General features: G+C 42.1%; 2 protein-coding genes across 4 annotated transcripts in view; both read right to left on the bottom strand.

Moving 5' to 3' along the window:
- The window catches only part of ttll11 (tubulin tyrosine ligase-like family, member 11), a 28706-nt gene extending 21479 nt beyond the window's left edge, over positions 1-7227 (bottom strand). The window contains exon 1 of one of the 3 annotated variants that reach the window (XR_013910341.1): positions 6106-7184. Coding sequence is in view for 1 of the 3 variants with exons in the window: in XM_026173336.2 (XP_026029121.2) it covers positions 6106-6618 (513 nt within the window). In the remaining 2 variants the exon portion in view is untranslated. Of the gene's footprint in view, positions 1-6105 lie in introns of all 3 variants that reach the window. The other 2 variants (XM_080304157.1, XM_026173336.2) reach the window with 2 other exon arrangements.
- A 7626-nt stretch (positions 7228-14853) lies between these two features.
- dipk1b (divergent protein kinase domain 1B) lies at positions 14854-22093 on the bottom strand. Its single transcript, XM_026173335.2, has 5 exons — positions 21585-22093; positions 19399-19533; positions 17493-17600; positions 16234-16410; positions 14854-15986 (listed from the first exon to the last, which is right to left on the bottom strand). Exons 1-5 carry the CDS (start codon positions 21651-21653, stop codon positions 15174-15176), a joined length of 1302 nt encoding a protein of 433 aa, XP_026029120.1. The 5' UTR covers positions 21654-22093; the 3' UTR covers positions 14854-15173.
- Between the last annotated feature and the right edge of the window lie 179 nt (positions 22094-22272).

The raw sequence follows: 22272 nt of genomic DNA, 5'->3' as shown, positions 1-22272 counted from the left end.
AGCTAGCCATCCTTACCTCAGAACACCAACGGGACTGGGACTACCATCTTCCCCTTATCCTCATGGCCTACAGGTCGGCAGTGCAAGACTCCACCCAATGTACGCCTGCCCTGCTCATGTTAGGGAGAGAGCTGAGAACTCCTGCAGAGTTGGCTTTTGGGAAGCCCCCGGACGCGCCAGAAGCACCACCAGGCCGGGACTACGCAAGGAAGCTGCAGGACCGGCTGGATTCTGCACATTCCTACGCCCGGGAGCAGCTGGCGAAGGCAGGCCTGCGCCAAAAGAGGAATTATGACATCACCACTAAGGGGAGGCACTTCCGTGCTGGGGAGCTGGTGTGGGTCTACAGCCCAAAGAGAAAGAAGGGACGGTGTCCTAAACTGGATAGCAGCTGGGTGGGGCCTTGCAGCGTCCTAGAGCGAGTGGGGGAGGTTGTTTACAGGGTGCAGTTGCCTCCTAGGGGGAGGATAGTAGCGCTGCACAGAGACCGGATGGCCCCCTACAGAGGGCAGTCCCTCCCCTCCTTTCCAGAGGGACGTGTACAGAGCGTCCATGACCCTGCTCAGAGGGGCCCCCAACCGGGGCTGCGTTCCCCTCCCTCGGACTCTTCACCCCAAAGCCCCGACGCTCCGCGCCCACCTCAGGGGCTCAGGAGGTCAAGGAGGGAACGTAGGCTACCACCCCGCCTCAGAGACTGTGTCGTTCCCTCGGGGACGAGGAACTTATTGCTGGGGGGGCAGTGTAACGATGGTTAAGTGTTATTGTACATGTTGGTTATCTTTGCACACTGTTGTTGTTCCTTTAAGATTCATGTTTGGTTGTGCTGCAGGAAGTAGGGAGGGTGGTGTGGAGGAAGGGGTGGGGGGACCTGGGTTCTGTGTTGTGTGGGTGCCAGGCTGAAGAGAGGTGTAGCACGAGGGCGCTCTCCCCTGAGTTAGCAACCCGCTTGCTTATGTGCTGAATAAACGGACAAACTGAGACCCAACCGTCTGGTTCTTGTGAACGTTACAGTATCAACATGGAGCTGGGAAGAACTCAGTCACAGAGGCTGTGACTTTATTACATCATATGGGCTTTAACAGATTACACTGGTAAGTAGCAGCACACCATCGCGAGCCTAAATTCAACTTTGACTCGACCCACTCTGCTGCCTCGCTGCAAGATAAACATCTAATTAATGACTTAGTGAGAAACAGAGTGACCAGTTCTAAACCCTGCCACACAGATGCCAGGGGAGTGAGGTCAAATTATTTAGAGCAGGGATCACACCATAAAAATAGCCCTGTTGTGTTTGCATGGACTGGTTAGCATGTGACGTATGGGAAAAGTTAGCTTTCAGAGCCACTTTTTAATGGGGGAAAAATAAACTTGGCTTATAGGTTGCTGCAACATAGATATTTCAAGTTGCACCCAATCTGTTATGCCTCGAGTAAACAGCATTTATAGTTTCAAACAGAAGCTCCAAGGAAGCCTTTAGGTGTGAAGTATTTTGAAATCCATACGCATCGATTCAGAACGTCAGCTTAGTCTGCGGCATCCTCATGAAAATCCCACGCATATGTTGACATACACTGTCATTAGTCTAATATTCCAAGCTGACCCTCACGCTGCCATCCTCTCTCCCACAAAGAGGACTAAAAGTTGATTGGATTAGAGGAGCTTTAAGGCTAATGATTTCCCACTGTTTAAGAGAATGCCATATGCTGAAAATCAGCTGACAGTGATGTAGAGACGTGGCAATCTGGATGCACCTTAAAAGCCTCATCAGTCTCTAAAATGTTGACAAACTTCATGAAATTTATTTCAACGTGTTGCTGAAACAAATTTCATAAAGTTACGTGTCTTACAACTCACTGAAAGGGTATTTATTCAATAATGGCAAAACCAGCCTGCCTGCTTCAGTTTCAGCCCCTTCAGAGTGGTTGACAGCTACTTTCAAAATGACACAAGATCTAAAGCACCACCGGCTTACGGGCTACGGTGCGGACCAGGTGTGGTAATGTATAGGCCTTCTGTCTGTCATTTTCTGCAGGAGCTGTAAGCGTCGCCGCTCGGTTGCCGTGGCTAAGGGGAGCGTTTATTTCGCCTGTCTCATCAAATTGTCTTTTTTCACCTCTCATGCATAATGAAAGATGGGTAATAATGCCTGATAGCAGGTATTAATTGCATCACATTCAAAATTAACAGATGGTGTTTACAGCTCAGATTAAGAAGAATGGGATCAAGTAGGCTGCGCATAAATGTTTGAAAGGTGTCGATTAGAACACATCAACAGCCATCCCCTGTAATTTCATACATCGGACCCATGTGGACTGAAATTCTCAGGCTCCTGGCAAAATTGATGGCAATCCTGTCTTGTAGCATCTTGATTAGGGATGGGTACCGGTGTCCGGTGCCATGATGGCACCGGTTCTGACATAAACGGTAGTAACCAGACCGAAAAGCAGCGCACATTTCGGTGCTTTATTTCGGTGCTTTTTTTTCCCTGAGCTGTGATACACTTCTAGCCAATCGTTTTACGTTTCCGAGAATAGTAGGCGGGGCCAGGTACGTACGTTCTGTTAGCGCAGAGCTACAGATTAAAAATGCCCAAGGCGAAGCGGTTAAAAGTCTGGCTGTACTTCACAGCAAAATATGCAAACTCAGCAGCCTGCAACAAGTGCTTTAAACTGATACTGTGATACTGTCAAAGGAGGTAACACCAAGAATCCGATGAAACACCTGGCGACGCATAGCGTTTTTTTAAAAGCCGAGAAATGCGCCGTATTTGATGGCAGCAGAAGCCGTTCTTCTCTGCGTGAGTAGCTTAATGTTGTTCTTGTGTGATTTACGTTGAGTAGGCTAACCACGTTATTACATTAATGCATGTAAGGTGAACTAGCAAACATCATCATAGCTACATGCGGCTGTCTTCTTGTTTGATGGCAGATGCTCCCTTCACCCTGGCCAAAAAGGCTAAAATGACCAAAGAAAAAGTGGAAAACAGTTAAACATGAGAGGTTTTTGGACAAAGTTTGTGTTTTTTCCATTGATTAAGCACTGCTTCCAGCCAAGAGTGATACCATATATGCCCCATAGCTGCAGAAAAGGCTAACATTGTTATCTTTTTACAGAAAAACAGCTGAACATGAGAGGTTTTTGGACCAATTTTGTGTTCTCCATTCTTTAAGCACCGGTTCGAGCACCGTTTAAGCACCAGCACCGTTTCAAAAGTACCGATTTGGCACCGGTATCGGATAAAACCTAAACGATACCCATCCCTAATCTTGATAGTTAAAGGATAAAAAGTGATTATACTTTGCAGCTACCAGTTAGCCAATTTACTGATTTTGGTCCACGAAACAACTGAAAAAAGTGGCTGTCAGGCAACAAGCTGTGATAAAAGCATTAAACCTTTCATTCAAGTTAGGCTCTTCGGGCAGAACTGCACCACTTGATGCTCAAGTTTTTTCACTTTCCAAGATCTCTACAGTGGCAAAATGAGGACCAGTCAACTTGAATTTCTTTTTGGTGAATTGGACAAAGTCACAGGGAACCAGATGTAACAACAGGGTGGGTGGAGTTGGTAAACGCCTGCTCTATTAAATGTGGTGCATCTGTCTGCCTCTGAATTTTATCACAGTATAGAAAGTAAGTAGAAAACCGCCAATAATGTTTATAGAGATATAAGAAGGAAAAAAATAAGAAGTATATTCTTCCTCCCCTCTAGCCACTCACAGATGGCTGCCCCTCCCTGATCCTAGTCCAGAGATTTCTTCCTGTAAAAAGGGAGGAGACTGAATCAGATTCTGATACATTTTGGCAGTTTAAAACTGGTTCTTAATTCACTTCAGTTTTATTTCTGTAGTGCTAAATCACAAAAACAGTCACTTTAAGGTGCTTTTTCATTGGAAGGTGAGGACCCTATGATAATAAAGAGAAAATCCCAACAAACAAACCCCCTATCAGCAAGCACTTGGAAGAAAAACTCCCTTTTAACAGGAAGAAATCTCTGACAGAACCAAGCTCAGGGAGGGACAGCCATCTTCCGCAACCAGTTGGGTTGAGGTGAGGGAGGCAGGACAAAAGAAATCCACTGAAAGACAGCATTATATTAATAATAACTAATGATTAAATGCAGACTGGTGTGTAAGCACAGCATTGAAAAGGTGAGTGAACAAGAAACACTCAGTGCATCATGGGAAACCCCCAGCAGCCTAGCATAACTAAGGAAAGGTTCAGGGTCACCTGATCCAGCACCAACTACAAGCTTTTTCAAAAAGGAAAGTTTCAAGCCTAATTTTAAAAGAAGAGAGGGTGTCTCTCTCCCAAATCCAAACTGGGAGCTGGTTCCAGTGAAGAGGGGCCTGAAAGCTGAAGGCTCTGCCTCCCCTTCTACTTTTAAATACTCTACAATGACAAGTAAGCCTGCAGTCTTAGAGCAAAGAACTCTATAGGGATGATGCATTGCAATAAGGTCCTTAAGGTCCCTGGATTTAACAGGGAGCCAACGAAGGGAAGCCAATAGGGGAGAAATATGCTCTCTGTTTCTAGTCCCTGTCAGCACTCTTGCTGCAGCATTTTGGATCAACTGAAGGCTTTTCAGTAAGTTTTTAGGGGAGTCTGATAATAATGTGGTTAGCACCGTTGCCTCACAGCAAGACGCTCCTGAGTTCAACTCCACCACCTGGCTGGGGCCTTTTTGTGTGGAGTCTGCATGTTCTCCCCGTATTTGCATGGGTTCTCTCCGGGTACTCCTGCTTCCTCCCACAATCCAAAGTCATGCAGTTATTGGGGTTGGGTTAACTGATGATTGTAAATTGCTCATAGGTGTGAATATGAGACTGAATGGTTGTCTGTCTCTTTGTGTTAGCCCTGCAACAGACTGGTGACCTGCCCAGGGTGTACCCTGCCTCTCCCATTATGACAGTTGGGATAAGCTCCACCCCCCCCCCCCACCCCCACCCCCCCCCCCACGACCCTGAATTAAATTACAGTAGTCCAGCCTAGAAGTAAAAAAAAATAAAAAATGCATGAACTAGTTTTTCAGCATCACTCTAGGCAGGATGTTTCTAATTTTAGAGATATTGCGCAAATACAAGAAAGCATTCCTACATATTTGTCTAATATGCACACTGAACTACATATCCTGGTCTAAAGCAACTCTCCGCTACCCACCTCATCAGATCTCTGAGTTTATCTTGTGCTTTTGTAACATGTTTATGTTACCGATTATAACCATAAATAGAAGTATAAATACAAGCCAAATTACTGAATACCATCTTCATAGTTCCTGGTACAGTAAGTGCCTCCAGGAGTACATTTTGCCATGATGACACACGCACACAGGCAGGGAGACATGACTCAGAAAAGGAAAAACAACACAAGCCTTGTTGTCGCCGTTGGTAAAAAATCCACATGACATTTCTTTTTTTAAAAAGTGCATTTAGCAGTGAAAAACATACAGCAGCACCAGCACTGACAACAGTCGCCTGTCTTTAGGAATCCACTCATTCCTGCATCAGTTCTGCTGTTGTCATGTGTTTCCTCAGTTTTTTTACAACCTCAAACACTCCTACACAGATTCAGTCCATCATCTGAATATATATAAGTTTTGTGACTTATATTTATTCATAGAGGTACGCCCTGTAATAAAATGGCAGAGGTGGAAAAGTGAAGAGAAGACTGTCCACTGCGGTAATGGTTATAAGCAGCAGTAGTTACAATTATAGGATTCTTTTGGGACAGCTATTAAACAGAGAGTAAAATAAAGTATTCTAACTTGTAGTGGTTCAGCACAAAGTGAAACCCAGAAGCCTCAGTTAAAGGATCCACCAGTCACACCAGTTCTGGCACAACTAAGAAGTGACTAGAGATGCCAGGCGGTGGATTAAGGTAGAACTAAATACTTCAGACATGGTTCTTGTTGGCTCGTGCTTACACAACAGTAAGAAACCAGTTGTTACACATGGGCAGCCACCTAAATGAAGCTGATGTTTGGGCTTCCCTCTGGATGTTTCCATTAACTGGTGCTTGGCTACACCAGCTGTCCTGTTACCACAAGAGTAAAACTTACACAGCACATAGGTACAGAAGCCATAAGAAGACAGTCCATTTGTAACACACCTCTTTCCACTTTAGCTGCTTGATGCTTATCTTCAGTGCCTCCAGAGAGGTTTTGGCTTTTGAAGTGTCTACCGTCACAGGTCTCCTCTTCTTTGCAAGCTTGAATCCCTCCTCTCTGCGCATCTCTTCGATGTTTTTGGATGTGTGGATGGTGACATAGTTGCCATTGGGCTCTGACTTCCGCTGCAGTATCTTTCCAGTTCCCTTGACTTGAAGTGTCCGCTCATACCCCAGTCTGTTTAAGTTTTTCTCAGAGGAAACTACAGAGCCTTGCGATGCCACATCAGAAGTGTGTCTCTTGTCCTCTCTGCCGGGCTTACTGCGACTTTTACCTGTTTGTTTGCAGGGAAGAGAGGTGCTGGATGCATCTGTGCCGGTGGGATGATCTGGTGAGACAGAGGCAGAAGGAGAGGAGCCCGGCACCTGCTCTTCTGTATCCACTCCCTCCTTCTCTGCATCTTCGCCAAATGATTTCATTTGCTCGACTTGAACCTTGACATACTGATCACTCATTATGCGAAACGCGATGTGTGACGCCTCTGGCCAGGGCACCGCTGTGCCACAGGGTGCAGTAATCCGACGCCGGCGAGCTAACGGTGTTCAGATACAATGAAGTACGCATTGCTGGCTTAAACGGCCAATTAACAAATGAAAGCCATTTCTCTGCGGTCAGCTCGCTTACCAAATAGAGCAAAGGGATGCCCTCAGACGTACACGTTACTGAGCAAGATAACGCTTGACCATCCCAGGCTTGACAGCTAGCGTGTTAACCGGCTGGTCACAATATTTAACTATCAGCTTCGAGAAGCTAGCGGTTCTCTCGAGCTGGCAGCTAGAGGCAGGCGGCACTTGTAGCCAACACTGCTAGCTCCTTAAAGGGAGCTAAACCCGACGTTAGCCTGTCAAACTTCATTCGGCTAACGCATGGCTCGGAGCCCGGTTAGAGACACTAAGCCTCAACTCATGATAGACTTTATCTTACCAGCAACGATATCTACTTAGCATAGCAGCGCCCAGCGTTACGACGGAGCCCACAGTCCACTGCTCTACGGTATGTGTGTGTGTTGTCCTCCCTGTGTTGTTAAGCAGCAGAAGCCAGTGTACAGCGCGTCGCCCAGCCTCCATCTGGTTTGGAACCCAGCTGATGCTGCCTTTGGGGTTCCTCGTAATTCCCTGTATTCCCATAACGCTCATCACCGTATTATTTGATCAAATGAGAAACGGTCGCCTTTCCCACACCAAGTGGTTTACAATCTGTAGCTTTAATTACGGTGAGTATGTGTGTTTAATAATCTATTAATTCAATTTGGTGATATTGCAAAGCCAGGGGAAAATGCTCTGACAAAGAAAGTCTAAATTCCATTCATAGCGAGGATAATCTGTGCACCTTGAAGCAGGTGCCTTTCCCATGTATTTATCTAGTCTAAAAACCATGTATAGTTGTAAAGCTATGCAGTGACTGTGTGCACTGTGAATAACCTCTTCTTCGATATCAGCACACTTATACACTGACAAATGCTCTGGTTATTCTAGAGCTCGGTCATCTCTCTCCATGACAATAGCAAAAACTCTGCTCCTAACACAAGCGCAACACATTTCCGGAGCACTAGTTTTCCCCAAACTGTTTTCGGAAAAGATACCACTATCTATCAAGAATGGACGCAAGTAATTCCACACCTCATGGATTAAAAAGTTTGCTGGAGAGTTTATCCAGAGCAGCTCTCCTGGCGCAGCCAGATGACATCCCACGGTTCCTGTGTGCACATGTGGAGAACATGATCAAATTCAGCGACGATCAACAGTTAAAAGACATCATCGAGGTCATCTTCCGGTATCAGTGCCAGTGGGGTAAATGCGATGTTTTTAATGTTAAGAAGGAGTGCCCTAATGGAAGTCCTTCTTGTAGAGACAAACTTGGAAGCTTTCTTTCATCGGCTCAGGGCACCTATGTTAAGTTAACTGTATTTCAGTTTATTACTGGGAAATAAACACTACAGAATTGTCAGTCAAATTTACTATGACTGAGAGTGTAATTCCTCTGTAATTAAATGGAATTTCAATGCATTTCATTTGAAATTACAACGTAATTATATTTAACCACACATATCTAAAAGGGCTACACTAGAATAAGAGGGTGACAGTTTTTATTTTTTTTTATTTTTTTTTCTTACAAAAAACAAAGAATACTACTGTAAGTACATGTAAGTACTTTTAAAAACTGCATAAAAGGAATTGTAAACACTGCATAACTTTACATATTTTATAGGAAACAAGAAGTACTTACATTGTAGGTAAATAGTGGATAAATTATTTTAAATAGTGCCTAAACTGTGGGTGTTTTACAGGAAAAGGACGCACAAAGTATTCTGTAGGTATTTTTAAGTAGTAAATTTATAAATTTATGTGGTTTATGGGAAAGAAGAAATAATGCACAGTAAGTCTCTCCCTCATATATATATATATATATATATATATATATATATATATATATATATATATATATATATATATATATATATATATATATATATATATATATATAAACACATATATATTTTATATATATATATAAACACATATATATTTTATATTTATATATATATATATATATATATATATATATATATATATATATATATATATATATATATATATATATATATATATATATATATATATATATAAACACATATATATTTTATATATATATATAAACACATATATATTTTATATTTATATATATATAAACACATATATATTTTATATATATATATATAATTTTAAGTACTGCAAGATTTCTTTGCAAAAAAAAAAAAAAAATTTCCCCTAGCTTACATTATAAGTTTGTTGCAGAGCTGTATTGTGGAATGGTTTAATATTTCCTAACTTCCAGGTATTTTATAGAAAAGGAGACACTCCTTTCCTGTGCACCCCTTTTAAAAGTTACATTTGAACAGGGATTGTGAGAGAAAAATAATAATTAGACTTGGCTCAATTATTATAAAGTAACATGGGCCTGCAAATTCTGGCGATATTTATTTATTTTTTTTGCAAGTTGATAAGGGAGAACAGTCTTCATCACAATTTTATAGGTAAATCAAAGGACAGTTGAATAACAGAAAATGTACCGGCATAATGAATGTTAAATAAAGATGTAAAAGGGCAAGTGTTATCCATTCCATAATATTGCTCACACTCCAAAAAGTTTACGCCCCAACATTCCCAGATTTACGGTTTAAATTGTTAGTTTTTCTGCAAAATTACCATGAAATTACTTACACAGTTCTTACATTTACATGCAGTTTAATTAGTTCTTTGTATCTAAAAGCCTGACTTGTTACACCCTTATTCTAGTATGTATTTGTAGGTAAATATAATTACATTATAATTTCAAATAATTATACATTGAAATTCCATTTATTTACAGGAGAATTACATCTTTGGGCCCCTTGGTGGTAGTATTATAACGTGTTACCAAACTTCTATTAAAGTTTTAAGTCTTTATACAAAAAGTAAGGTTTGAAAACACTTTTTTCCTCAGGATTCTTTAAGTGCCATGTCCCTGCCTAAACATACACTAGTGTAATATAATGCTTTCAAAAGCTCTCACTCATGTTTTAGGATATATGGGTTACTTTCTTTGCTTTAATTAATCTTTCCTGACCTTTGCAGAGCAAACCTTCTTCAAAGATAAAAGGAACTGGACAGAAACCCCAAGACCATGTTCAGAGAAGTTTCCTATATCCACATCCAGTGCATTCTCTGTGTTCCCCGTGTCATCACCCCCCAGGAAGAATAGCAAGTCTTTAGTTGATGCTCCAAGCCATCATGAGAGTGTGTGTCCAAGTACTAAAGAAGATCAGCTCCACTCCAGAAAGCAGATTCAAAGACCATCTGTTCTGCCAGTACTCCCCACTCAGAAGCCTTCAAAAGGGTCAGGGACAGAAATCAACCAAAGAGTATATCTGCTCTCTGGCTGATTTTCATTACCATAATAAAGACACACATAGCTCACCAGCTGACCAGAGCTTGGGGTCAGTTAGCACCGACAAAGGGCCAACACCACAAAAGGATCTGGGCCTACAAAATTTAAAAGCAATGCCCGGACCATCTGTGATACAAGTTCCTTACAGACCTAAAGGAGGGTATATAGTAGATCCAGAACTAGAGCCAAAGAGAGGCAGGGCAGGGCCTTTTACAAATAGGGGGGCCTTGCTTTTTGGCAGAAAGAGCAATGTGCTGGACGGCCTAAATGTCCAGAACAATCCTGAGTTGTTATTCGTCAGTCAGTCAGTCAGTCAGTCCTCTGAGGAGCATCGATTCTCCCCTGGTTGAGGTGTCTTTACCAAGAGGGATTGACGTGACTTCAGTGTAGCAACTTACATGGCCTTACCTTGTGTATTAAATATGATGCATTCAGTGATGCAGGTGTTTACATCCTTTTTCTTCAACTATATTTCTTTGTCATATCATATTATTTTTTCCTCCCAGATTACAACCTCTGAGTTTTTATGCAAGTCATCCTTCAGCTTTTTCTGAATTATTTCCCTGTGTGTAAAAATGTTTATATTTCGACTTCACCTGCAAAAAATGCCTTTATTTTAAACTCAAACTTAAACTCAAAGAACTTTATTGTCATTGTAGTTATACAACGAAATTTGTTTGGTAGCTCACAGAGGCCAGCAGCAATAAAACAAGAAGCAGCATTGTAACATAATAACCAAGTAAATGTAGTAAAAGTATAAAATATAAAGTAAAAAGAAGGCACTTAGCACAGTAAATAAAAAAAAATAAATAATAAAAAAAAATACTAGTATTTACAATATGATTTGATATGATATTTGAGTGCAAACAGTATAATATAATATAACAGTATTTACAATGTGGTAGTTGAGTGCAACGTGAATGTCCCATAAAGTGTCTAAGATAATAAGTATAACAGTATTTACAGTGTGGTAATTTAGTGCAAACATTAATGCCCAGTAAATGACTTTGTACATTAGCAGCAGACATGACATGGGGTAAAGGAGAGAGAGGGAGAGTTACAGTAGCTATTGTGTGTTGGGGGAGGGGTGACACAGGCTACAGCTCTGGGGAAAAAGCTGTTCTTTAGTCTGTTTGTGCGGGTTCTGATTGCCCTATATCTCTTCCCTGATGGGAGGGGTACAAAAAGTCTGTGACCTGGATGGGTTGGGTCCTTGATGATGCAGCTAGCTCGCTTCTGTAAACAGCTAGCATAGGCCGTGTCGAGATTCGGGAGTTTGGTTCCAATGATCCCCTGGGCAGTTTGGATGGTCCAGGTCAGAGCTCGACGATTTTCTGCAGTGCAGCTGAAGTACCACACTGTGATGCAGTAACAGAGGATGCTCTCTATTGTGCTCCTGTAAAAGTTTACTAAGCGCCGGATTGGCACATTTGCTTTTTTAAGTTTTCTTAGGAATAAAAGTCTCTGCTGTGCTTTCTTCACTAAGTGGGATGTGTTAATAGTCCATGTGAGATCTTTTGTTATGTGTAGGCCCAGGAATTTAATGTCATTCACCCTCTCAACTTCCTCACCATTTATGTGGAGGGGTGGTAGTGTTGTTTTCTTGGCTCTTCTGTAGTCTACAATGACCTCCTTTGTTTTGACAGTGTTCAGAATCAGGTTGTTGTTTCTGCACCATTTGATTAGATGTTGGACATCCTCTCTGATTGAGACTTGTTGTTGTCTGATATCCTTCCACTATTGTGGGAATAACTCTCTTAAAAATGGTTTGGGAGTTTTAAATTGAAATGTAGCATCTGTCTCGTTTGATCACTGAACCTCCTTAACCAGTGCAGTAACTGTGCAAAATAATCTGTGACACTTTGATCTTCTAGAAAGCTGCAGATCATTTGGTGTGTAACGCATCATCAAAAATATTCAGTAGCTTCGCTCATCTGTCTGTGATGTTGAAGCGGTCACACCTCACTTTCATCTTTGCTGTGAATACCATTAACATTTCACATGCAGGGAAAGCCACAGCACTGAGCCAGGGGCAAGTGCTACTCTTTATCATACACTGCTAAAAAAAATAAATAAATCAAAGGAACATTTTTTAAATCAGCTTGTAGCATCAAGTCAATTAAACTTGTGCTAGTACCTTTGCTTTGTGTCCCAGCACAGTCCCAAAAACATAGAGGAGACTCCAGGAGACAGGCAGTTACTCTAGGAGAGCTGGTTGCTGATTGGCATTTGCCATAGAATACCAGAATTATCATGTCCACCACTAGTGTCCTGTGTTTTTTACAGATGACTCCAGGTTTACCCTGAGCACATGTGAAAGGGTCTGGAGAAGCCATGGAGGGCGTTACACTACCTGTAACAACAGCAACACCAGTTTGGTGGTCGTTCAGTGATGGTTCAGGAAGGCATATCCAAGGAGGGATGCCCAGACAAAGGCAGCCTTACAATAGAATAGAATAGAATACTTTTTATTTGTCAATTTCTTCAAATGTACTTGCCATACAAAGGAATTGAAATTACGTTTCACACTGTCCCATGCGTAGACATTGACAACAATAAGGTGCAGATGCACAACAAAAACAGCCCTAACAATAAGGTAATAAATAGTAATATAATAATATAAATAGTGCTAAAAGAAATACTAAAATATATATATATAGCAGCAGGTGTGTGCAATTGCAATGCAAGTCAGGAATGTTTCAGTTCTTGGTTCAGAGAGTGTTTCCTTGTTGGAGAGTGTGCGTGGGGGGGGGGGGGGGGGGGGTGTAGAGTCCAATCTGTCTACTATACTTCTGCCAATCTGGTGATTCTGCTGGCTGGGAGCCGGGAGGGAAGAGAGTTCAGCAGTCTCACAGCCTGGTGGATGAAGCTGTTGGTGAGCCTGGTAGTGCGGGAGCGGAGACTTCTGTATCTCTTTCCAGAGGGCAGGAGGCTGAACAGACAGTGCGCGGGGTGGGTTGCATCGTTGACAATTGTGATGGCTTTGCGGGTGAGGCGAGTGGTGTAAATGTCTTGCAGGGAGGGGAGTGGTGCACCAACTATCCTCTCAGCTGTTCTCACAATGCGTTGTAGAGCTTTTCTGTTATAGTCAGTGCAGCTACCGCCCCACACAGTGATGCAGCTGGAGAGGATACTTTCAATAGTGCCTCTGTAGAATGTAGTCAGGATGGGTGGTGGAGCACTTGCCCGCTTGAGTTTGCGCAGGAAGTAGAGGCGCTGTTGTGCTTTCTTGGCCAGTGATGCTGTGTTGGTGGTCCAAGAGAGGTCCTCACTGATGTGCACCCCCAGGAACTTGGTGCTGCTCACCCTCTCCACCGCAGCGCCGTCGATGGTCAATGGGGGGTGACAGGTGTGGCCTCTCTGGAAGTTGACAATAATCTCCTTGGTCTTACTGACATTTAGCAGGAGGTTGTTGTCTCTGCACCACGTGGTCAGGAGCTCAACCTCTTTCCTGTAGTGGGTCTCATCGCCCTTGGTGATGAGCCCCACCAGCGTTGTGTCGTCCGCAAACTTCACAAGGTGGTTGGAGCTGTAGGTTGGTGTGCAGTCATGTGTCAACAGGGTGAAGAGCAGAGGACTGAGCACACAGCCTTGTGGAGCCCCCGTACTCAGGGTGATGCTGTTTGAGACCTTGTTGCCCACACGCACCGCTTGAGGCCTCTGGCTGAGGAAATCCAGCAGCCAGTTGCAGAGGGAGGTGCTGAGGCCCAGTCTGTCCAGTTTACAGATGAGTTGTTGTGGTATTATGGTGTTGAATGCTGAGCTAAAGTCTATGAACAGCATTCTCACATATGAGTCTTTCTTGTCCAGATGAGTTAGGGCTGGGTGGAGGGCAGAGCAGATTGCATCTGGGACCAAAATGAACATTTTGAACCCATTATCAGACTCTATGCTTGTGCCATGGGTTCTGGGTGTCATGGGTCCCATTCACTGGCTCCCACACCCACCTAACCTAAATCCAATAGAACATGTCTAGGGCGTTATGTAGTGGTCCATCCCATGCTGCCAGGATGCACTCAGGCTGTTCAGAGGCTCAGTGATGTCCTGGTGTAAACCCTCAGGACACTATCTACCATCTTATTAGGAGCATGCTCTGATGTTGTCAGACATTCACACATGCACGTGCGGGTCATACAAACTACCGAACATTTAGAGCTGCTGCAATTACATTTTTGTCAAATGCACTAGCCTGCCACATATTTTTTTCACTTTTACTTTGAATTCAGCCCTCAGTGGGTTAATCATTTTCATTTCCATAAAATGATCCAGCATCCTTTCATTCCTAACATGTTACCCTGTCCATATCAGTATAGATATCCAACATAATTGTTTTTCCCATTGAGATCTGATGTGTTTTCAAAGCGTTCCTTTCATTTTTTGAGCAGTATATATATATATATATATATATATATATATATATATTCTGCAACCTTTTAAGAAACCAAGTCTAGGCACAAGTCCTGAGATCATAGACTTGGTACTCAGAAGACCAATGAACAAGTCACTTGAAATTGATGTTATTACATCTGCAAACATTTATGTGAACAACAATTTTGTGGCATGATCAGGGACACCTAATGTCAACGATGTCTGCAGTTCAAGTGTCATCCTTTCAGAAAGATTCTACACGTGGTAACTCTCTGATTGAGATGCAAACTGATTTATACAAAAGAAGCTGCGATATTCTTCTGATATTTCTAGCTGTACCACTCCCAATTGCACGTTACCAAGGACAGAAAAAAGCAATTCTATGAAACCACAAATAATCCAACATGTTGCTTCATTTATTTTAAAAATGGATTATTTACATCCAGAATCTTAGAAACAACGTTACAGGCAGTGTCCTGAGAATATTATGTGCAAACAGACCCATTGGAACACAAAAGCATGATAGGGATTATAGTGGGAATAAAGCCTGCTTCACATTGTATATTCAGTAGTTCACAGTTTCCTGTTATTCACAGTCAGTGTAGAGTGAAAATACATGATTAAACACGACCCTCTAAAACATTTACTGCAAGCGTCATAACCAAAAACCACCTGTCTTCATGTAACAATTCATTTATAGTAGAGCATCCGTTTTTCAGGAGTACTGAGTGTTTGAAATCTTCTTCCACAGTAACGTCTTCAGGTTGTTGAGCACTAGTGAGTGGTGAACCTCCATTTGGCTTGCCAACCCGCTGAGTGTCACACAGGTGCGCAGCTGTTTTTCCAGATCCCCACGAAGGTCTGAAGGCGCTCCGAAAAGCAGATAGTCCTGCAGCAGCACGCACACTTTAGCGAGATTAGGCTGCACAACCTCTGTGTTACACTGCTTCACCAGCCGATCGCAGGTGGCCGTGCAGTCCCGCCCATACGTGCAGTCTGCATTCGTCTCACATCGCCGTCCCTTCAAAAATCCCCGCACAACAGCTTCTGATGCCACGCTGCGAAGGTTGGCCATCTTGCAGTCGTACTTTGAATTGTAGCCAACGTGGTAAGGATTGGCGTCACATATTAGGAAGCTCCCGTAGGAGCCGTGGAAGACCTCTTCCACAAATTCCAGCAGGCCAATGGTGATGCGAGCTCGGCGGGGCCAAGCTGGCGCGAGCCAGTGGTTCAGGCTGGAGCTCAAGGCCTCTGGGACGATAGACTGCAGGGAATTTGGCACCTCGAGCCTGTAGAGTGAGTTGTGGCTTACACGCTCCGTCACATACAAATCTCCACAGAAGCCCAACAGTTTCGGGGTGTGCTCCTTCTCCTGCAGCGCCACCATCAGGAGGAACTCGTTGATCTGGAGGAGAGCCCAGATAGACTTGGCCTCTGCTAGTGACACTTTGCCATCTTGGTTGACATCAGCAAGCGTGATGACTCTGTCCACCAAGGTGCTCAAAGATGACTGTTCACCGAGGTTAACCTGCAGGAAGGAGGTGAATGCATGTTATAAATGTGTTGTAGATACAAATATAAAAAAAACCTTGACAATAAGATCTTGGCCTGTATAAACACGTAACATAAAAAAGATCTCTAGATCTGAGCTCATTTGGATGCACTAATGCATAACCAATGTTTCCTAATAGGCATGTGTAGTTTTCTATTAGCATGTGACTTCTGTGGTGACAGTTGTTCACTGTTATTATAAAATAGTCTATCGGCCTGGAAACCTTAAGGAAACTGTGCAGCATCTCTTTAAATTCATCCATCGAGGTTCCACGTGTGGGTTTGTCAAACAGGCTCATCTCCTGTCGCAGCATGGCGTCGGGCGCTCCGTCAGTTTTCACCGGATCTTCAACGCCACATTTAATTACCACAGGCTTCTCCTTCCACAGTCCATTGTATACCTGCAAATATGAAAATATGACTTTAGTTAGATGAGGAAGAATATGTCCAAAATAGGTCCAGAAGGAATTTTTAAATTTTGTTATGTTTTTTGTTTGAGTGTGTGCCACTCTGTCTGTGAACACAATAGCTGGGAGGGTTATTGGTATTATACAGTTCATGTACTGCTAATACTACAATTCCCAGAATGCTCTGTTCGTGTTTTGGCACGTCAGTCACGACAGGACCCATTAGCACCCTCTCCTCTGTTGACCATAGTCATAGCAACCATGCAAATACTGCCATGCTAACTATCCCAAAATGGCAAAAAGAAAGGCAGAAAACAGGAGCTTTCTGGACAGGTGGGAGAATATGATGAAAATCTGATAAATGATAAAATGATCAAATTTAATTCAGAAGGCTGCAAATACAATTTTTATTTAAGAAATGAATTCCACTGATGTGTTATCTAATTGGAATTTCGATTTTGCATGTGTGCAATATTAAGTTATATATACATTTATATAAGTTATATATATTGTTTAGTATTAAGCTTTGCTTGTTCCAGACTCAGTTTTTCAGCAAAACTTGTTTGAGTCCATAAGAAAAGATTCCTTGTTATATTTGGATTATATATTATATTTATCCTGGACCAACACTATTATGATGACACAGGAACAACACCAATATGGTATATCAGATACACCCACTACCCATACAGTCACTGGATGTACCTTGCTAACCAAGATTGCCACTGTTAGCTGGTGACTCAGCTTTAGAGCCAAATATGGAATGGCCCTGAAAAAACCCCAACTGTGTGTGACAATCTAGTGGCTGCAGTATGTTTTTTATAGACATCCTTTAACACTGACAGTCATATCGATACTATAATTAGTATCAAATATGTCAAATCATTTACTTTTTATTTGTTACTACAATTGCTGTTATGTTTTTTTCATGTTCCAGTAAAAATTATGAGGCAATCTATAATAAAATTATTGATTAAATTTAAAAAAACAGATGTGCACTAACATGAATTTGGAAATATATTGTTCTCTCAAAGGCTATTCTTCACGCATGTGTAAGTTGTGAGTGTTTGTTTTACCTGATGTGTGGAGGAGGTGGACATGCAGCGCTGCAGAGTTAGCGTTCTCTGGTCACATAGTGCCTTGCAGGATGAACCTGATATTATGCCTCTTCTATAATGATCACACTGCAGAAACCAAAACAGAAATTGCAGGAAACAGAAATAAGCCTCTATTTATGCATCCAGTACTTGAGCTCTCTATATTTAGCCCTCCAATGTCTGTTTACTTAAAGGGAAAATATCTTTGCTAGAGGTCAGGTGAATCTAACCAGATTTGCCTAACCTGACACACTGTTCTCCATGCTCCTTCTTGCCTTTACGTACCCTTTTGACTTTGAGAGACGTGCATTTCTAACACGTCATTGCAGAGCTTCTACTTTGTGCGTGTCCAGTAGCATTTTAGTGTGGTTGTACTGCTCAGACTGACATAGATCAGGGGCTTCAAACTCACTTTACATTGTGGGCCAGATGCATCCCACTTTGATCTTAAGTGGTCTGGACCAGTGAAATGCTTGAAGTCTGTGTGACTGTGTCTTAAACATTTAAGTTCAATGTTTCTGTTATGGATTAATGAATCAGAGAGAATGCACGATTTCAACAGGTATGTTTACAGAAAAAAAAGAAAGGCTCATCGAGAAATATGAAGCTTCTTTCAGTTACACTGGATGGTTTCGCTTACCCTTCCTGATGCAAACCGCCCATTTATCCAAGCTTGGGACCGACGCTGGGAATACAATAACTTGTGACCTCCTGAGGCTGGGTCTGTGTCTCTAAATATGGACCTGACACCAGGAAAAACACTAGGACATGTGACTTGGGTTCAGGTGGTTAGTTAGCAATCTCAGTGGAATTCCTGGCTTTTCCCATCCACATACCAGAGGTGTATTGGACTAAAGAAACATTGATCTTGACGACCAGTAAATGAGTCTTAAGTTTATCTTAAACTGCTACATTAGTTTAAAAATTGCATGCTGACTATGAAGTTTTGTACCTTTTATAATTAGCAGACAAGAAAGAAAAAAATCCCATTTCCAGCTATGTCCTTTGAGATTTTTCATGGATATGGAATCAGAGAGTGCCAGTTTTACTTCTTTCCTAGAAGGATGCTATACTTACTCATGTAAAGTGGTGTGCATGAAATTCATCAGAATGGAGTAACCCACTGAGTTATATTCAGTATGTTGTCACAAAGCAGCAAAGAGCCCAGCACCATGTGCAGTTTACCTGACATCACCTGACCGAGGAGACACATTTCTCCCAAGTCCCCAACACAGAACGCAACAGAGGGGAACTAGACATCTGTGGGTCTCACCTCAGCAGCACAAAACTAGTATGGTATGAAATCATTTTCTTCATTTATGTAAATACAAACAGTCACATGTTGTCTGTTATGTGGTTAGTGAAACTGTAGTCAAATGAGCTAAGACCAAACAGCTAAACTGATGTTACAATCCTACAGGTGGGTAGTGGGGTTGTGTCCTGTAAGAGCACCCTGGTACCACAAGTTTAAGACACTGGCCATGCACTCTTCCTCAAAACACAGACCTCGTGTCCCTCTGTTCCACTGTCTTGCCATGTACTTTTTAAAACATATGAAATTATTATTTATACTGTTGTTTTTATTCTGAATTCTTTAGTTTTTGTCTTGGGAAAAGCAAAAGATCTGCTCTTTCCAGTGATTGTGTTATGATTTGAATTAATGTGATTGTAGTTTTTGTCTTGGTTACCCTGAAAGCTACCTTTATTGTCGTGCAGTAGTTTGGAAAGCCTGTAATCTGTGGTTAGGACTTTACTCACTGCCACAGTCAGTATTTTTATGCCACATTCACAGATATCCCACACTATCAAATTTATCTTGATTTATAGGCTTGAATTCGATTAAACCATGTAACTGAGTTTTATTTAACTCAAAGATAATACTTACGATGACCATGTGGCAAACATGCCCACGGCACAGCTCAGAGTAGGAGGCATACTGCATGTAGACGATCCAGCTGATGACGAGGATGCCCAGCCATGCCAGCAGAAGGTACTTCACTTTAATAGCTGGAAGGCGACTCTGTGGAGGTTGGTAGAAAATGGGCGCATGGCAGGAAGAAAAGAAGTCTAATTAAACCCAGGCTGTGAATGAATGAATGAACAGCTGGTCACCCAACCTTAAGGTGGAATTGAGACACTCAACTACATGAAACTAAGGACTTCCTGATTTTTTGTATTTTGCACATTTATATTTGCAGATTTGTCACACTTGCATGTTTCAGATCATTAAACAATTTCTAATATTAGACAAAGACAAACCGAGGAAATACAAAATGCAGTTTTTAAATGTGGATTTCAATTGTTAAGAGAAAAATACTGTCCAAGCCTCCCTGGATCTGTGCGAGAAAGCAATTACCCCTTAAAACTAATAACTGGCTGTTTCACCCTTGGCAGAAAGAACTGCAATCAGGCGTTTGCCATAACTGGCAATGATTATTTCACAGCACGTCACTGTGGAGAAAACTGAAGAATTGTTTTAATTCAGCCACATTTGAGAGTCTTTGAACATGAATAGCTTGTTGAAGGTCAAAGTTTCTCAATTTTGACTTTAACAAGGCAACTCCAAAGCTACATTTTTTTCTTTTTTCTTTTTGAGCCTTTCACAGGTGCTCTTAAGCTTCAAGGCACGAACCAATGGCTGGAAATTCTCCTTCAGGATTTTCTGGCCGAGAGTAGAATTTATGGTTCCATCACTTATAGAAAGTCGTCCAAGTCCTGGAGCAGCCCCAGACCATCACACTACCACCACCATGTTTGAATATTTATCTCCTTGGAACTCACCAACGGACGCCATTTTTCCTCAATCTCTGATTGTCGAATCAAGAACTTTGACCTTAACTGAGTTAAGTGAGGCCTGCAGTTCTGTTTTTGCTGGTCTGTATTCTTTTGTGACCGCCTGGATGAGTCGCTGATGTGTTCTTGGAGTAATTTTGGTAGGCTGGACACAAGTCCCAAAGCCTTAGAAATAGCTTTACAATGCTTTCCTCAAAGCTTTGACTTTGTTCCTCACCTGTTGTTGTTTCTTTAGATTGTAGCATCTAAATATAGTCATTTTTTACCTTAATGAATAAAATCATCATTTAAAAAACTGCATTTTGTATTTACTTGGGTTATCTTTGCCTAAAATTAAAAACTGTTGATGGATCTAAAACACTTAAGTCTGAGAAATATGCAAAAAAAAAAAAAAAAAAAAAAAAACAAGAACCAAGGGCAAATACTTCTTCATAGCACCGGCATAGGAAATAGTTTAGTAATTGATACTTATCTCTTTGATTTTCTGTAAATACTGAATAGTTTCCACTCCTAAAAGAAACAAGTAAATTAGAATAGAAGAGACTTCCTATTGTAGATCTAGAGATGTACCAGTATACAGCCAATCACTGGTATTTTTTAGACTGATAAATAAGATGACATTTAGACTGATGTTTGTGTGTTTGTTGTCACATCTCTGTCTAATGTCCGAAATAGAAGATGGAAATGTCTGGGAGAAAAGGGAGGATAAATAAGAAAATAAACAGCAATAAACTGTATCAGAACAATGAGTTAAATTCTTCTTTTAAATATCAACATCAGCCTAGACTTATCACTATTTGTGCATCTCTATTTACTGATTTTTGTATAATGGGCTACAAACAGCAGCTGGGAACCACTGATTTGAATGCTCTGCAATAGGATAGCTGCGGGAAGAGCGGGCATCACATGCATTAACACAAAATGTAATGCTACACAAAAGTGTAGTACTAAGCAGAATTAGCATAAGCAGAATGTTTATGATCCAACTTGTACTGTTATTAAATCATGCTTTTACAGTCGTGTATGCACTGCAAACCTGTGAACCCGTGGCTGCAAAATTCTGGGGTATCTAGGTAAACAATGAATGAACCAGCAGCCTGTCACCTGACTATAGGATAACGCAGAGATAACTACCATACATTGCGCTGCACTTGTATTCGTTACGGGGGGTTTCATGCATGCATGTGAAGTGAACTGACGGTTTGGTCAGTGGTCGTGCATGCTGCTGGTGGATAGTTAGTGACAAAAAGACTGACATTGTGCAGTCCATTAGCCTACCTGCAGGCCTTTGGATAAAGGGCAGAACAGCATCAAATGGACCAGTCTCCGCAAAGCCCGGGGCATCATGAGCGACTCTTTTTCGGAGGCAGCAGAGCGAGAAACCAGAGTCCCGTCTGATCACATTCTCGCAGCAAACCACGATACGCGTCGCATATTTACTGGTTATTACAACGAGCTGCTTTTCGAGCTGTTTTCTTCTCTTTGCTTGCCTTGATCACAGCGTGTGTTTTCAATAGAAATCATTCAGCCGCTCAAAAAATATGATGAAGAGTGTGTCCTTGAAGCTGAGCGATATTTCAGCTCCATCGGGGCCACAGAACGACCGACGCGGCCCAGAATCAGAGATCCTCAGCTATGATCCCCGATATTTTCCGAATATTAGACCAGCAGCACCTTCACCGTCCAATCAGATCAAAGAAGGCATCAGTGTGACAAAGAAATAAGCGCTGCTTGGACCCGACGAGCGCACAGCCTCAGTTTCCCAGAGACTCGCTGCTGCGCATCTTAAAGGGAGAGGCGTCAGAGCTGACGGGATTTTATCTGCCGACGGGAAATCTTACCGCGCCTCCTTCCTTGCAACCTGCGGCTGACAAATTGAAGGAAAGCCCCGAGAAGGGATAGTGCTGTCCATACTGCATTTTGCATTTTTGGAGGTGCGTGTCAGGTTACCTCGTAGGGTTAAAAT

Source organism: Astatotilapia calliptera, chromosome 7 (genome assembly GCF_964374335.1).
Source record: "Astatotilapia calliptera chromosome 7, fAstCal68.1, whole genome shotgun sequence".
NCBI lineage: Eukaryota > Metazoa > Chordata > Actinopteri > Cichliformes > Cichlidae > Astatotilapia > Astatotilapia calliptera.
Note: the sequence above shows the minus strand (reverse complement) of the source record. Positions and strands in the feature narration are given on the sequence as shown.

Excerpts from the sequence above, each read along its gene's own strand:
- dipk1b (XM_026173335.2), bottom strand. The coding sequence starts at position 21,653 with ATGATGCCCCGGGCTTTGCGGAGACTGGTCCATTTGATGCTGTTCTGC. Across the intron at positions 17,601-19,398 it reads ATGTTTGCCACATGGTCATC|TGTGATCATTATAGAAGAGG; the intron begins GTAAGTATTATC and ends TGGTTTCTGCAG. Across the intron at positions 15,987-16,233 it reads TGCTGCACAGTTTCCTTAAG|GTTAACCTCGGTGAACAGTC; the intron begins GTTTCCAGGCCG and ends TCCTTCCTGCAG.